The sequence below is a fragment of the Scomber japonicus genome, chromosome 15, assembly GCF_027409825.1.
Source record: "Scomber japonicus isolate fScoJap1 chromosome 15, fScoJap1.pri, whole genome shotgun sequence".
Lineage (NCBI taxonomy): Eukaryota > Metazoa > Chordata > Actinopteri > Scombriformes > Scombridae > Scomber > Scomber japonicus.
This window is the reverse complement of record NC_070592.1, coordinates 265194-282386: the sequence shown is the minus strand read 5'-3', so window position 1 is coordinate 282386 and position 17193 is coordinate 265194. Positions and strand designations below refer to the sequence as shown.

Sequence of the window (17193 nt, the reverse complement as noted above, 5' to 3'; positions counted from 1 at the left end):
TCTGACCTGAGTGATGTTAGGTTCTAAATAGAACGTCCCCACAGTGATAAGAGTAAGCGGAGGACGAAGACGGTGAAGAAGTCTGTGGAACCTCGGTGGAACCAGACCTTCATGTACTCGCCGGTCCACCAGCGGGAGTTCAGAGAACGGATGCTGGAGCTGACGGTCTGGGATCAGGCCCGGGTCCGAGAGGAGGAGAGCCAGTTCCTAGGAGAGGTTAGAACACTCAGAGAACTCCTGGAGAACACAGAACCCCACATGTTCTAGATGACACAGTGTGAATAAATCATAAAGTCTTCAGAACAATAATTAATGAGAACATCGTTAAACTTTAAATCTTCATGTTGGTTCTGAGAGAACCGAAGCCGTGGAACAAACATGAACAGATGTTTCTGTGGTTCTCTGACGGTGGAACATCCTGCGTTCTGTCTTCAGGTTCTCATCGAGATGGAGTCGGCTCTGCTGGACGATCAGCCTCACTGGTACAAACTGCAGAACCATGACGTTCCCTCTCTGCTCAACACTTCCCCCTATCTGCAGAGGAGAGGACTGCAGGCGGAGAACCGGAGGCTGCAGAGTGAGACACACACACACACACACACACACACACACACACACACACACACATACACAGACACACACACACACACACACACACACACACACACACACATACACACACACACACACATACACACACACACACACACACACACATACACACACACACACACACACACATACACAGACACACACACACACACACACACACACACACACACATATATATACACACAGACACACACACACACACACACACACACACACACACACACACACAGACACACACACACACACTCTCACACACACACACACACACACACACACACACACACACACCTCTGTCAGGTTTTTAATTTCTTCTCTTTGTGTGTTTTATTTTCTTCCCATGATGCTTTGCAACACAGGCCATTACTTTAACTCAGGTAAACCAGTTCCTATGTTTGTGATCAGAGCGTCCTCACAAACATACACTAGACTCTGTGTGTGTGTGTGTGTGTGTGTGTGTGTGTCTGTGTGTGTGTGTGTCTGTGTGTGTGTGTGTGTGTGTGTGTGTGTGTGTGTGTGTGTGTGTGGCTAATGCTAACTGCTATGATGGCTAGCAGGTTTATTCTTTGATCATCGAGCCGTTTCGTGACCCGACCGCTGACCTGTTGTATCTGTAAGGATGTTTTTTTCTTCTGTCACGATGACGGCCTGTTTGCCCCCTAAACCAGACCCGGCGACCCGACTGATGTGATATTTAATGGTTTGCATAAATGGGCGTAACTAAACGGCTCAATAGCGCCCCCTTGAATATTTCAAAACTTAACCTCAGCCTTCCCGATCGACATAGAAGCAGGAAGTCCTTATAACTCCTACAGACATCGTCCCATCTTCATCACGCATGTAGAGGGTCCCGCCCTGAACACATCTATGCATTAACACTGTGTCATATACACAGCGCCACCTACTGGACACAGGAAGTCCCACCTACTGGACACAGGAAGTCCCACCTACTGGACACAGGAAGTCCCACCTACTGGACACAGGAAGTCAGCCTGACAAACATTATCCCATTTATATGAAATGTACAGGATGTGGACAGAGGCAGTGTGAGTTAGCCCCATCACACAATGTTCATTAAAAGCCCGGGTGCAGAAGTCTACGTGCCCGCTGTGTCTGCCCTGCGACTGCAGCGTGCACCAACATGCACGTACGGCACATTTCGCTGTTTTGGGGCGATGCGGGGGGGTGAGGGCCCGTTCACCGCTGCTTGCAGCTTTAATTATTATTATTATAAAAACAACAAACGCCTTTTTGACAGCCTAAACGTGCCCCAAAACTCATAAAAATGTACATGCACATCAGACCCGGTGAAAAATTCGATATTTTATGGTTCGCCAAAATGGCCGTCGCAAAATGGCTCAATAGCGCCCCCTAACGAATATGAAAATGTGAAAAATTGACGTACATGAATGAAATTTGGTATATATATGTATCATGTCCAGACGCACAAAAAAGTCTGTGGGACCCATGACATCACTCCAACAGGAAGTCGGCCATTTTGAAAAATATGTGCAATTTTGGCGATTTCCACACGTCTTACTTTAACGAACTTGTCCTAGAGATTTAATCCAACCAACGTCTAATTGACTCAGAAACATCTTGAGACATTGGAGATGAAAAGTAATCAAAATGTCTTTGATTACTGGTTTAGTTTCTTCGTGGCGATGTGAGGAATTTTGATGTTTCACCATTAAACAGGAACTGCTGGCCAAATGGCGCCACTGCACCCCGTAGAAGATTAAGGAATTTGAGCCCCTCCCTCCAGATAGATGAAAAAAAATTGGTATATATATGTATCATCTAAAGACACACAAAAAACTCTATTGGACCCATACCCTCACTCCAACAGGAAGTCGGCCATTTTGAATCAAATTTGCCACTTTGGTGCTGTTTGATACCATTTCCACATCACGTACTTTAATGAATTCCTCCTACACCTGTTTTGTCTTCTGTTTATGATTTAATTAATTCAACTGAAACCTTTGCGACTTCATATTGAAGTGGCGGGGTGGGGAGCTTGGGCCCGATCATCACTACTTGCAACTTTAATTAGGGCCCAAGCACTATACAGTGCGAAGGCTATTGTAATCGTAGAGATTATTATTATTATACAAAACAAACGCTTTTTTGACAGCCTAAACGTGCCCGCTGTGTCTGCCCTGTGACTGCAGCGTGCACCAACATGCACGTACGACACATTTCGCTGTTTTGGGGCGATGCAGGGGGGCGAGGGCCCGTTCACCGCTGCTTGCAGCTTTAATTATTATTATTATAAAAAAAACGAACGCCTTTTTGAGCCTAAACTCACAAACACTTCAGTTGTTCTGTTGCAGAACTGATCTTCCTGTTTGAAGGATTATAGAAAAGTCTGTGTGCAGAATATACTGGTTCATACTGGGAAGGGTTCTGGTAGACTGGACTCTGGTAGGCTGGACTCTGGACTCCGGTAGGCTGGACTCTGGTAGGCTGGACTTTGGTAGGCTGGACTCTGGACTCTGGTAGGCTGGACAGCTGAGGTTCTCCGTTCTGTAGATTCAGGGAACAGCATCGGATCCTTTTATTCTCACAGAGAGAACATTGTAGAAGGTTTTCGTCTTGTTCTCAGATTGACTCCAAATGTTCTCATTATGGTTCTGCAGGATCTCAGAGGATCAGCGACAGCGAGTTCTCCGATTACGACTGTGAGGACGGGATCGGGGTCATCGCAGGTGAGTTCTCTGTCCCATGATGCACTGCAGCGGGCCACGGCCAGAGCTCCCATGATGCACTGCAGCCAGAGCTCCCATGATGCACTGCAGCCAGAGCTCCCATGATGCACTGCAGCGGGCCACGGCCAGAGCTCCCATGATGCACTGCAGCTAATCTCTTCTTCTCCTCCTCAGACTGCCGGCTGAGCAGCAGAGACTTCCACAGCTCCTCCCTCTCTGTGCCGGAGCAGGTGATGTCGTCCAATCACAACGCTCGATCCGACATGGTCCGGATGAGGTCACGGTCGCCGAGCCAGAGGTGAGCCGCTACTGGCAGAGCTGGGTTCCTCTGTCAGAACTGGGGTTCCGCTGTCAGAACCGGGTTCTGCCGGCAGAACTGGGTTCCGCTGTCAGAACCGGGTTCTGCCGGCAGAACTGGGTTCCGCTGACAGAGCCAGGTTCTGACAGCAGAGATCCTTTCACTCTCACACAAACACAAAGTGAATAACAGCAGCCATCACTTCCTGATCTTTGACCTCTGACCTTTCCCTGGTTGCCAGCGGTAACGGTCTGTATCCGTTGTACCGGGACGAAGCCGTGCGGCTGCTGCGAGGATCCAAGATGAGCCGAGCGCTCTCCGACGCCGGCCAGTACAGCAGCCTGGAGAGGTAACCATGGCAACGCACTACACCTTACCTGGGTCACCTGACGACACCTGAGCCAATCAGCTCACTGTCTGGGTCACCTGACAACACCTGAGCCAATCAGCTCCAGGTCCACACTGGATGTGCTGGTTCTAATATTGTTCTAGTACTGGTTCTACTACAGTTCTAGTGCTATTGTAATGTTGGTTCTAGTGCTGGTGGTAGTATGGTTCTAGTGCTGATGGTAGGATGGTTCTAGTGCTGGTGGTAGGATGGTTCTAGTGCTGGTGGTAGGATGGTTCTAGTGCTGGTGGTAGGATGGTTCTAGTGCTGGTGGTAGGATGGTTCTAGTGCTGATGGTAGGATGGTTCAAGTGCTGGTGGTAGGATGGTTCTAGTGCTGGAGGTAGGATGGTTCTAGTGCTGGTGGTAGGATGGTTCTAGTGCTGATGGTGGGATGGTTCTAGTGCTGGTGGTAGGATGGATCTAATGCTGGTGGTAGAATGGTTCCAGTGCTGGTGGTAGTATGGTTCTAGTGCTGGCAGTAGGATAGTTCTAGTGCTGATGGTAGGATGGTTCTAGTGCTGGTGGTAGGATGGTTCTAGTGCTGGTGGTAGGATGGTTCTAGTGCTGGTGGTAGGATGGATCTAATGCTGGTGGTAGAATGGTTCCAGTGCTGGTGGTAGTATGGTTCTAGTGCTGGTGGTAGGATGGATCTAGTGCTGGCGGTAGGATGGTTCTAGTGCTGGCAGTAGGATAATTCTAGTGCTGGTGGGAGGATGGTTCTAGTGCTGGTGGTAGTATGGATCTAGTGCTGGTGGTAGGATGGTTCCAGTGCTGGTGGTAGGATGGTTCCAGTGCTGGTGGGAGGATGGTTCTAGTGCTGGTGGTAGGATGGTTCTAGTGCTGGTGGTAGGATGGTTCCAGTGCTGGTGGGAGGATGGTTCTAGTGCTGGTGGTAGGATGGATCTAGTGCTGGTGGTAGGATGGTTCCAGTGCTGGTGGTAGTATGGTTCTAGTGCTGGTGGTAGTATGGTTCAAGTGCTGGTGGTAGTATGGTTCTAGTGCTGGTGGTAGGATGGTTCTAGTGCTGGTGGTAGGATGGTTCCAGTGCTGGTGGTAGGATGGATCTAATGCTGGTGGTAGAATGGTTCCAGTGCTGGCGGTAGTATGGTTCTAGTGCTGGCGGTAGTATGGTTCTAGTGCTGGTGGTAGGATGGATCTAGTGCTGGTGGTAGGATGGTTCTAGGATGGTTCTAGTGCTGGTGGTAGGATGGATCTAATGTTGGTGGTAGAATGGTTCCAGTGCTGGCGGTAGTATGGTTCTAGTGCTGGTGGTAGGATGGATCTAGTGCTGGTGGTAGGATGGTTCTAGGATGGATCTAGTGCTGGTGGTAGGATGGTTCTAGGATGGTTCTAGTGCTGGTGGTAGGATGGATCTAATGCTGGTGGTAGAATGGTTCCAGTGCTGGCGGTAGTATGGTTCTAGTACTGGTGGTAGGATGGATCTAGTGCTGGTGGTAGGATGGTTCTAGGATGGATCTAGTGCTGGTGGTAGGATGGTTCTAGGATGGTTCTAGTGCTGGTGGTAGGATGGTTCTAGCGCTGGTGGTAGGATGGTTCTAGTGCTGGCAGTAGGATAGTTCTAGTGCTGGTGGTAGGATGGATCTAGTGCTGGTGGTAGGATGGTTCTAGTGCTGGCGGTAGGATGGTTCTAGTGCTGGTGGTAGGATGGTTCTAGCGCTGGTGGTAGGATGGTTCTAGTGCTGGCAGTAGGATAGTTCTAGTGCTGGTGGTAGGATGGTTCTAGTGCTGGTGGTAGTATGGTTCTAGTGCTGGTGGTAGGATGGTTCTAGTTGTAGCTGTACTGGTGGTAGGATGGTTCTAGTTGTAGCTGTACTGGTGGTAGGATGGTTCTAGTTGTAGCTGTACTGGTGGTAGGATGGTTCTAGTTCTAGCTGTACTGGTGGTAGGATGGTTCTAGTACTGGTGGTAGGATGGTTCTAGTTCTAGCTGTACTGGTCTGACTGTGTTTCTGTGTTCAGGAGGAATTTGAGGAGAATGTCTGTCGCCAACTCTTTGGATTCATACGACAGGTACAAGTACTACAAGTAGTAGTAGTACTAGTATAAGTACTACCAGTAGTACTAGTATAAGTACTACCAGCAGTAGTACTAAGTACTGCAGTAATAGTAGTAGTAATAGTAGAAGTACTGCAGTAGTAGTACTAGTAGTACCAGTAGTAGTACTAGTAGTACTAAGTACTAGTACTGATCATTGTGTACTTTCTCTGTAGATACTTTAATGGTCCGAACTCTTCGTGGCCGAACCACATGATGAACGGGAACTGTGAGGACTACAGGTGAGCCCTGGGGCTGATGGGTAATGTAGTGCCATACAATATGAACACTTTATTCTGAAAGGATTCATTTCCTGCTGATCAAATCCAGCAGTGAGAAACCTTTAATGGAGTTCATGAAGACGTTTGTATGAAACAAATCACAGTGAATATCAGTCTGAGTCTGTTTGGGGAGACATGGAGGAAGATATGTGGAGATAAACATTTTGATTGATTCTGAATATTAAGCGACAGACTTGTGACTGACTGCAGTGTTTCTGTTTTCAGCCAGGACTTCATCCCAGACTTCCCCTTCGAACCCGACGCCTTCGATGAGGAACTGCTGAGGTAAAGAGACAGAGAGAGAGAGACAGAGACAGAGAGAGAGAGAGAGAGAGAGAGACAGAGAGAGAGAGAGAGACATAGAGAGAGAGAGAGAGAGAGACAGAGAGAGAGAGAGAGAGAGAGAGAGACATAGAGAGAGAGAGAGAGAGAGACAGAGAGAGAGAACCCTGATGACATCACACTGACACCTATGACATCACACTAACACCTATGACATCACACTGACACCTATGACATCACACAGACACACATGACATCACACTGACACATATGACGTCACACTAACACCTATGACATCACACTGACACACATGACATCACACTGACACCTATGACATCACACTGACACCTATGACATCACTCTGACACATATGACATCACTGACATCTATGACATCACACTAACACATATGACATCACACTGACACATATGACATCACTCTGACATCTATGACATCACACTAACACATATGACATCACACTGACACATATGACATCACTCTGACACATATGACATCACGCTGACACATATGACATCACTCTGACATCTATGACATCACACTAACACATATGACATCACACTGACCCTGATGACATCACACTGACCCTGATGACATCACGTTGACCCTCTTTGGTTTTCAGTCACATGATTTCTGTTTGCAGCATGATGTCATCGTCACTCATCGTTTCCAGTTTCTTTATGCTTGTAACCATGGAGACCAGTGATCACTGCATTTATTGATTGATTGATCAGTGTTAGCTGACCTCTGACCTCTGACCTCTGGCAGGGTGAACCCTCGATCCACAACCTCCAGTCCAACAGGATCGCCCGTCTGCAGCCGCAGAACGCGCCAGCTGCCCGCCGTCCCGCCCAAAGGAACCCTGGACAGAAGTACGTTATCAATCCATCTTTATTTATTACAACAGAGCAGGAGAACCTTTAAGAGGAAGAAACCTCAAAGAGAACCGAGAGAGAAGCACACTAAGGTTCTATGAGCTGGGAGTGCCATGTTCTAGTAGGTTCATAAGGTTCTATGAGCTGGGAGTGCCATGTTCTAGTAGGTTCATAAGGTTCTATGAGCTGGGAGCGCAGTGTTCTAGTAGGTTCATAAGGTTCTATGAGCTGGGAGCGCAGCGTTCTAGTAGGTTCATAAGGTTCTATGAGCTGGGAGCACAGCGTTCTAGTAGGTTCATAAGGTTCTATGAGCTGGGAGCGCAGCGTTCTAGTAGGTTCATAAGGTTCTATGAGCTGGGAGCGCAGCGTTCTAGTAGGTTCATAAGGTTCTATGAGCTGGGAGCGCAGTGTTCTAGTAGGTTCATAAGGTTCTATGAGCTGGGAGCGCAGTGTTCTAGTAGGTTCATAAGGTTCTATGAGCTGGGAGCGCAGTGTTCTAGTAGGTTCATAAGGTTCTATGAGCTGGGAGCGCAGTGTTCTAGTAGGTTCATAAGGTTCTATGAGCTGGGAGCGCAGTGTTCTAGTAGGTTCATAAGGTTCTATGAGCTGGGAGCACAGTGTTCTAGTAGGTTCATAAGGTTCTATGAGCTGGGAGCGCAGCGTTCTAGTAGGTTCATAAGGTTCTATGAGCTGGGAGCGCAGCGTTCTAGTAGGTTCATAAGGTTCTATGAGCTGGGAGCGCAGCGTTCTAGTAGGTTCATAAGGTTCTATGAGCTGGGAGCGCAGCGTTCTAGTAGGTTCATAAGGTTCTATGAGCTGGGAGCGCAGTGTTCTAGTAGGTTCATAAGGTTCTATGAGCTGGGAGCGCAGTGTTCTAGTAGGTTCATAAGGTTCTATGAGCTGGGAGCGCAGTGTTCTAGTAGGTTCATAAGGTTCTATGAGCTGGGAGCACAATGTTCTAGTAGGTTCATAAGGTTCTATGAGCTGGGAGCGCAGTGTTCTAGTAGGTTCATAAGGTTCTATGAGCTGGGAGCACAGTGTTCTAGTAGGTTCATAAGGTTCTATGAGCTGGGAGCACAGTGTTCTAGTAGGTTCATAAGGTTCTATGAGCTGGGAGCGCAGTGTTCTAGTAGGTTCATAAGGTTCTATGAGCTGGGAGCGCAGCGTTCTAGTAGGTTCATAAGGTTCTATGAGCTGGGAGCGCAGTGTTCTAGTAGGTTCATAAGGTTCTATGAGCTGGGAGCGCAGCGTTCTAGTAGGTTCATAAGGTTCTATGAGCTGGGTCTGTTTTTGTCGTATTTCTCAGAATTCGTGAGCGTCAGCAGAAGCAGGAAACTAGCCATCTGATTGGTTACCTGTCCAGGTCATGTGATCACCTCTGATCATCATTTCCTTTTTCTTCTTCAGTTTTGACGTCGCCCACCCCAGAAGCACCAATCATCGCCCCCCCCATGCTGCATCATCAGGCCCCTCCCCCTGTCCACAAACCTGCCAATCATCAACCTCCTCTTATACGAATCCAAGCCCCTCCTCCTGCACCTGCCCCAGCTCCTGCCCCAGCTCCTGCCCCAGCTCCTGCCCCAGTTCGCGCCCCAGTTCCTGCCCCAGCTCCTCCTGCACCTGCCCCAGTTCGTGCCCCAGTTCGTGCCCCAGCTCCTGCCCCAGCTCCTGCTCCAGTTCCTGCCCCAGCTCCTCCCCCAGCTCCTGCCCCAGCTCCTGCCCCAGCTCCAGTTCCTGCCCCAGCTCCTGCCCCAGCTCCAGTTCCTGCCCCAGCTCCTGCCCCAGCTCCAGTTCCTGCCCCAGCTCCTGCCCCAGCTCCTGCCCCAGTTCCTGCCCCAGTTCCTGCCCCAGCTCCTGCCCCGGCTCCTCCTGCACCTGCCCCAGTTCCTGCCCCGACTCCTGCCCCTGCCCCAGCTCCTGCCCCAGCACCTGCCCCAGCTCCTGCCCCAGCACCCGCCCCAGCTCCTGCCCCAGCACCCGCCCCAGCTCCACCTGCCCCAGCTCCTACTCCTGAACCTGCCCTGTCCCCTGCACCTAGCCCCGCCCCTTCGCTTAGCCCCGCCCCCTCACCAGCCCCGCCCCCGGAGACTCCAGGTGTGTACATATCAGGTGTAACTAAATCAGTGTAGACCAGATTCATTCATTCATTCATTCATTCATGTGTAACGCTGATGTCATCACACCTGTAACGCTGATGTCATCACACCTGTAACGCTGATGTCATCACACCTGTAACGCTGATGTCATCACACCTGTCAGAGCCGGACAGACGCTCAGCGACTCCTGGAGGGACCAGAAAAGGTAAGTCCTGGTCTCAGGAGGGTCTGCTGATGTGTTCAGGTGTAAACTGATCAGGTGACTCAGTTTAATGCTGCAATATGATTGGTTTGATGTGTGAGGTCACTGAGTTCAGAAGGGTCACCTGATCACCTCTCTCTCTGTGCCATGACGCAGAGGTCACATGGGAGGACCAGCAGCAGAAGGCAGCCAATGGTATAGTATCACCTGTTAGCCACACCCACGTGCAGGTAGCTCCTCCCCCTGTAGAGCGCTGAGTCACATGACCGTTAGAGGAAGTTCAGGTGTGACTGATGGATTATCAGTAACACAGAGTAGTAATAGTGACATCACTAAACTATGAGATCATCGACTATGCTCACTGAAAGCTGTGACATCACTGTGACATCACTAACTCCTCCCTCTCTGTCTCCACAGGTGTGATGAAGGATCCAAAGGTGAGGTCACACATGACATCACTCACCTGTCTCACCTGTTTCTGTCTCACCTGTCTCTGTCTCACCTGTCTGTCTCACCTGTCTGTCTCACCTGTCTGTCTCACCTGTCTGTCTCACCTGTTTCACCTGTCTCTGTCTCACCTGTCTGTCTCACCTGTCTCTGTCTCACCTGTCTGTCTCACCTGTCTGTTTCACCTGTCTCTGTCTCACCTGTCTCTGTCTCACCTGTCTCTGTCTCACCTGTCTCACCTATCTCACCTGTTTCACCTGTCTCTGTCTCACCTGTCTGTCTCACCTGTCTCACCTGTTTCACCTGTTTCACCTGTCTCTGTCTCACATGTCTGTCTCACCTGTCTCTGTCTCACCTGTCTGTGTCTCCAGGTGAGCGACAGTGACGTCAGCGACATGGCGGCCTCTGAAACCCGACCTATCCGCAAGATCAGGTGAGAAGCTTGTTTCCATGACAACCACACTCATCAAATCATAATGAGAGCGTTTGTTGTCATGGTCACCGTCAGATTTAATGTTTATATTAGCATAGCATGTTAGCATGTTAGCATGTTAACATGTTAGCATGTTAGCATGTTAACGTGTCACTCTTCATTCTGCCTACCTGCTGCCGCGCTCGCTGCTCATTGGCTGACGCAGTCGGGCGGAGGCTCTGGAGAGCCAATCAGTGGAGCTGGGGACACAGGAAGTAGTCAAGGAGGCAGAGGGCGGAGCCAAGCTGCAGAAGAACGAATCAGTGGAGGAAGCAGAGGAGGAGGAGCCGGGGCCCCCAAAGTAAGAGACAGACCAATCAGATGCTCCGATGGATGACAGCAGGTCGTCATAGTAACAGTAGTGACTCACCCCTCCTTAAAAGGTGTGTAAGCCCCGCCCCTCATGTGACTGACAGGTGTGTGTAAGCCCCGCCCCTCAGTTGACTGACAGGTGTGTATCTAAGCCCCGCCCTCAGGTGATTGACAGGTGTGTATCTAAGCCCCGCCCCTCATTTGACTGACAGGTGTATATCTAAGCCCCGCCCTCAGGTGATTGACAGGTGTGTATCTAAGCCCCGCCCTCAGGTGATTGACAGGTGTGTATCTAAGCCCCGCCCTCAGGTGATTGACAGGTGTCTCCCCCTACAGGCCGGCGCCTCCTCTGCAGAAGTCTTCGAGCGTCGGCGGTGAGATCTGCTCGCTGGGACGAAACGATGACGATGAAGACGACAAGAAGAGACGATCCAGTTTCGGAGCTCGGATGATGGGAATGGTCGGACTGAAGAGCCAGAGCGCCTCCCAGCCCAATCCTGAGGGTCAGTCCCAGTATAACCAGTAACATCCAGTAACCATAGTATAACCAGTGTAACCAGTATAGCCAGTGTAACCAGTGTAACCAGTATAGCCAGTGTAACCAGTATAGCCAGTGTAACTAGTATAACCAGTGTAACCAGTATGAACCAGTATAGCCAGTGTAAACAGTGTAACCAGTGTAACCAGTATAGCCAGTGTAACCAGTATGAACCAGTATAACCAGTATAGCCAGTGTAACCAGTGTAACCAGTATAGCCAGTGTAACCAGTATAGCCAGTGTAACTAGTATAACCAGTGTAACCAGTATAACCAGTATAGCCAGTGTAAACAGTGTAACCAGTGTAACCAGTATAGCCAGTGTAACCAGTATGAACCAGTATAACCAGTATAGCCAGTGTAACCAGTGTAACCAGTCTAACCAGTATAACCAGTGTAACCAGTATAGCCAGTATAGCCAGTGTAACCAGTGTAACCAGTATAACCAGTGTAACCAGTATAGCCAGTGTAACCAGTATAGCCAGTGTAACCAGTGTAACCAGTATAACCAGTATAACCAGTATAGCCAGTGTAACCAGTATAACCAGTATAACCAGTATAACCAGTGTAACCAGTGTAACTAGTATAACCAGTGTAACCAGTATAACCAGTATAGCCAGTGTAACCAGTATAAACAGTGTAACCAGTATAACCAGTGTAACTAGTATAACCAGTGTAACCAGTATAACCAGTATAGCCAGTGTAACCAGTGTAACCAGTATAACCAGTATAGCCAGTGTAACCAGTGTAACCAGTGTAGCCAGTGTAACCAGTGTAACCAGTATAGCCAGTGTAACCAGTATGAACCAGTATAACCAGTATAGCCAGTGTAACCAGTATAACCAGTGTAACCAGTATAACCAGTGTAACCAGTATAGCCAGTGTAACCAGTATGAACCAGTATAGCCAGTGTAACCAGTATAACCAGTGTAACCAGTATGAACCAGTATAGCCAGTGTAACCAGTATAACCAGTGTAACCAGTATGAACCAGTATAACCATGGTAACCAGTACCACTTCCTGTCTGGCCTCCAGAGGAAGAGAAGAAGAAGAAGGTGGTGAGACTTCCTGTCCAGAGGAGCGTAGAAACCGGATTGGCCGTCGACTTTAAAGCTCGTTTAACTCGACAGCCGAGCCGCGACCCCGACGCCGAAGACCCGAAACCTGGAGCGTAGGGATCACCTCCTCACTACTCCTCATTACTCCTCATTACTCCTCACTGCTCCTCACTACTCCTCACTGCTCCTCATTACTCCTCACTGCTCCTCACTACTCCTCACTGCTCCTCATTACTCCTCACTGCTCCTCACTACTCCTCACTGCTCCTCACTGCTCCTCATTACTCCTCACTGCTCCTCACTACTCCTCACTGCTCCTCATTACTCCTCACTACTCCTCACTACTCCTCACTACTCCTCATTACTCCTCACTACTCCTCACTACTCCTCACTGCTCCTCATTACTCCTCACTACTCCTCACTACTCCTCACTGCTCCTCACTACTCATTACTCCTCACTACTCCTCATTACTCCTCACTGCTCCTCACTGCTCCTCATTACCCCTCACTGCTCCTCACTGCTCCTCATTACTCCTCACTGCTCCTCACTACTCCTCATTACTCCTCATTACTCCTCACTACTCCTCACTGCTCCTCTTTACTCCTCACTACTCCTCACTACTCCTCATTACTCCTCACTACTCCTCACTACTCCTCCCTGCTCCTCACTACTCCTCACTACTCCTCACTGCTCCTCATTACTCCTCATTACTCCTCACTGCTCCTCACTACTCCTCACTACTCCTCATTACTCCTCACTACTCCTCACCTCACTACTCCTCATTACTCCTCACTGCTCCTCACTACTCCTCATTACTCCTCACTACTCCTCATTACTCCTCATTACTCCTCACTGCTCCTCACTACTCCTCCTAATCACTCCTCCTAATCAATCACTACTAATCAATAGTTGTCTCTCTACAGTCTCATCTTTCCGGGGGTAAAGTTGGCGTCAGACAAACATTTCACCGGCTTCCTGGAGAATTTAGGCCCCGCCCAGCTGGCTGGCCGCCAGACTCTGGCCACGTCCGCCATGGGTAAGGACCAATCAGAGCTTTACGTGGTTTTCTACGTTATTATTCGAATTAAGATGTTGGCCGACGTTGACGGTGTTGACGACGTTGATGGACGTTGACGACGTTGACGGACGTTGACGACGTTGACGGACGTTGACGACGTTGACGGACGTTGACGACGTTGACGATGTTAACGACGTTGACGATGTTAACGGACGTTGACGATGTTGATGATGTTGACGATGTTAACGGACGTTGACGATGTTGAAAGAAGTTGACGATGTTAACGATGTTGACGATGTTGAAAGAAGTTGACGATGTTAACGGACGTTGACGATGTTAACGACGTTGACGATGTTAACGGACGTTGACGATGTTAACGGACGTTGACGATGTTGACGATGTTGACGACGTTGACGGACGTTGACGATGTTGAAAGAAGTTGACGATGTTAACGGACGTTGACGATGTTGACGATGTTGACGACGTTGACGGACGTTGACGATGTTGAAAGAAGTTGACGATGTTGACGGACGTTGACGATGTTAACGACGTTGACGATGTTGACGACGTTGACGATGTTGACGATGTTGACGGACGTTGAAGATGTTGACGGACGTTGACGATGTTGACGATGTTGATGACGTTGACGATGTTGACGATGTTAACGACGTTGACGATGTTAACGGACGTTGACGACGTTGACGGACATTGACGGACGTTGACCATGTTAACGACGTTGACGATGTTGATGATGTAGACGATGTTGATGATGTAGACGATGTTGACGACGTTGACGATGTTAACGACGTTGTCGATGTTGACGGGCGTTGACGATGTCGACAATGTTGACGGACGTTGAAGATGTTGACGGACGTTGACGATGTTAACGACGTTGACGGGCGTTGACAACGTTGACGATGTTGACGATGTTGACGGACGTTGACGGACATTGACGGACGTTGACCATGTTAACGACGTTGACGATGTTAACGACGTTGTCGATGTTGACGACGTAGACGACGTTGACGGGCGTTGACAACGTTGATGATGTTGACGATGTTGACGACGTTGACGATGTTGACGGACGTTGACCATGTTAACGACGTTGACGATGTTAACGACGTTGTCGATGTTGACGATGTTGACGACGTTGACGGGCGTTGACAACGTTGATGATGTTGACGATGTTGACGGATGTTGATGATGTTGACGGATGTTGACGGGCGTTGAAGATGTTGACGATGTTGATGATGTTGACGGATGTTGACGGACGTTGACGACGTTGACGGATGTTAATGACGTTGACGATGTTAATGACGTTGACGATGTTAATGACGTTGACGATGTTAACGGACGTTGACGATGTTAATGACGTTGACGATGTTAATGACGTTGACGATGTTAATGACGTTGACGATGTTGACGATGTTGACGACGTTGACGATGTTAACGGACGTTGACGATGTTAATGACGTTGACGACGTTGACGACGTTGACGATGTTAACGGACGTTGACGATGTTAACGACGTTGACGATGTTGACGACGTTGACGATGTTGACGACGTTGACGATGTTAACGGACGTTGACGATGTTGACGACGTTGACGGACGTTGACGATGTTAACGGACGTTGACGATGTTGACTATGTTGACGATGTTGACGATGTTGACGACGTTGACGATGTTGACGGACGTTGACGATGTTGACGATGTTGACGACGTTGACGACGTTGACGATGTTGACGGACGTTGACGATGTTGACGATGTTAACGGACGTTGACGACGTTGACGATGTTGACGGACGTTGACGATGTTGACTATGTTGACGATGTTGACGATGTTGACGATGTTGACGGACGTTGACGACGTTGACGACGTTGACGATGTTGACGATGTTGACGATGTTGACGATGTTGACGATGTTGACGACGTTGACGGACGTTGACGATGTTGACGATGTTAACGGACGTTGACGATGTTGACGATGTTAACGGACGTTGACGACGTTGACGATGTTGACGGACGTTGACGGACGTTAGGGTTAGGCGGGTTAGGGTTCAGTGTAGTCCAGGATGTTGCATCATGTGACACAAGCTGCTCTGATTGGCTGTTTGGTGGTCAGGTGACATCCAGATCGGGATGGTCCACAGGAAGGAGCGTCTGGACGTGGAAGTGATCCGAGCCCGCGGCCTTGTGGGTAAACAAGGCAACAAGAACACACCAGGTGAAAATACACAAAACTACACACTGTTACTACACACTGACAGCCCACTGTACTACACAATACACACAATACACACAATACACACAATACACACAATACACACTATACACACAATACACACTATACACAGTAATAAGCATAACACCTGAACTTCTGTGTGTGTGTTTTACTGTGTGTGTGTTTTACTGTGTGTGTGTTTTACTGTGTGTGTGTTACTGTGTGTGTGTGTGTGTTACTGTGTGTTACTGTGTGTGTGTGTGTGTGTGTGTGTGTAGCTCCGTATGTGAAGGTCTACCTGATGGATAACGGGAAGTGTGTGTTGAAGCGTCGAACTCGTCTGGCAAGAAAAACTCTCGACCCGCTTTATCAACAACAACTTCAGTTTGAGGAGAACCCAGAAGGAAAAGTCCTGCAGGTACACACACACACACACACACACACACACTCACACACTCTCACACACACACACACACACACACACACACACAGACACACACACACACACACACACACAGACACAGACACAGACACACACACACACACACACACACACACACACACACACACACACACAGACAGACAGACACACATACACACACACACATACACACATACACACACACACATACACACAGTAACACACGCACACACACACACACACACACACACACAGTAACACACGCACACACACACACACACACACAGTAACACACACACACACACACACACACACACAGAGACACACACACACACACACGCACGCACACAGAGACACACACACACACACACGCACGCACACACACACACACACACACACACACACACAGAGACACACACACACACACACACACACACACACACACAGTAACCAGCAGTGATGTAATCAGCTGTGTGTGATGTCACTTCCTGTAGATCATCGTTTGGGGCGACTACGGGAGGATGGACCATAAATCCTTCATGGGCTCTGCTCAGATCCTATTGGACGACCTGGACTTATCCAACATGGTGATTGGCTGGTTTAAACTGTTTCCTGCCACCTCATTGGTGGACCCCGCCTTGGCCCCACTGACCAATAAGGAAACAGAGGGCGGGAAGTCGTAGTGCGAGGAGGCGGGACTTATCGTATCACCATAGCAACGGGCCGTTACCGGGTGGATCCTCTGCTGCTGCATGATGACATCAGAGCGGTGTCATAACAGCGTCATGATGATGTCACCAGTGGGAGGAAGGAGCCCCACCCCGGCGGGGGGGGCGGGGGGGGGGGTGGAACCTGGCAGAGCATGCTGGGAAAAAAAGGACATGTGACCTC

The 17193-nt window shown here is 49.2% G+C and overlaps 1 protein-coding gene across 1 annotated transcript in view; it reads left to right on the top strand.

The window, feature by feature from the left end:
* Positions 1 to 16985, top strand: part of LOC128374508 (regulating synaptic membrane exocytosis protein 2-like) — a 44161-nt gene extending 27176 nt beyond the window's left edge. Inside the window, exons 25-46 of the mRNA XM_053334776.1 lie at positions 45 to 216; positions 436 to 576; positions 962 to 986; positions 3249 to 3317; positions 3492 to 3615; positions 3857 to 3964; positions 5985 to 6035; positions 6236 to 6301; positions 6566 to 6625; positions 7409 to 7548; positions 8923 to 9609; positions 9775 to 9816; positions 9970 to 10027; positions 10223 to 10269; positions 10627 to 10693; positions 10899 to 11033; positions 11381 to 11547; positions 12617 to 12752; positions 13564 to 13676; positions 15783 to 15884; positions 16160 to 16299; positions 16797 to 16985. Coding sequence (XP_053190751.1) covers positions 45 to 216; positions 436 to 576; positions 962 to 986; positions 3249 to 3317; positions 3492 to 3615; positions 3857 to 3964; positions 5985 to 6035; positions 6236 to 6301; positions 6566 to 6625; positions 7409 to 7548; positions 8923 to 9609; positions 9775 to 9816; positions 9970 to 10027; positions 10223 to 10269; positions 10627 to 10693; positions 10899 to 11033; positions 11381 to 11547; positions 12617 to 12752; positions 13564 to 13676; positions 15783 to 15884; positions 16160 to 16299; positions 16797 to 16985 — 2839 coding nt within the window. The remainder of the gene's footprint in view (positions 1 to 44; positions 217 to 435; positions 577 to 961; positions 987 to 3248; positions 3318 to 3491; positions 3616 to 3856; positions 3965 to 5984; positions 6036 to 6235; positions 6302 to 6565; positions 6626 to 7408; positions 7549 to 8922; positions 9610 to 9774; positions 9817 to 9969; positions 10028 to 10222; positions 10270 to 10626; positions 10694 to 10898; positions 11034 to 11380; positions 11548 to 12616; positions 12753 to 13563; positions 13677 to 15782; positions 15885 to 16159; positions 16300 to 16796) is intronic.
* The last annotated feature ends 208 nt before the right edge of the window (positions 16986 to 17193 follow it).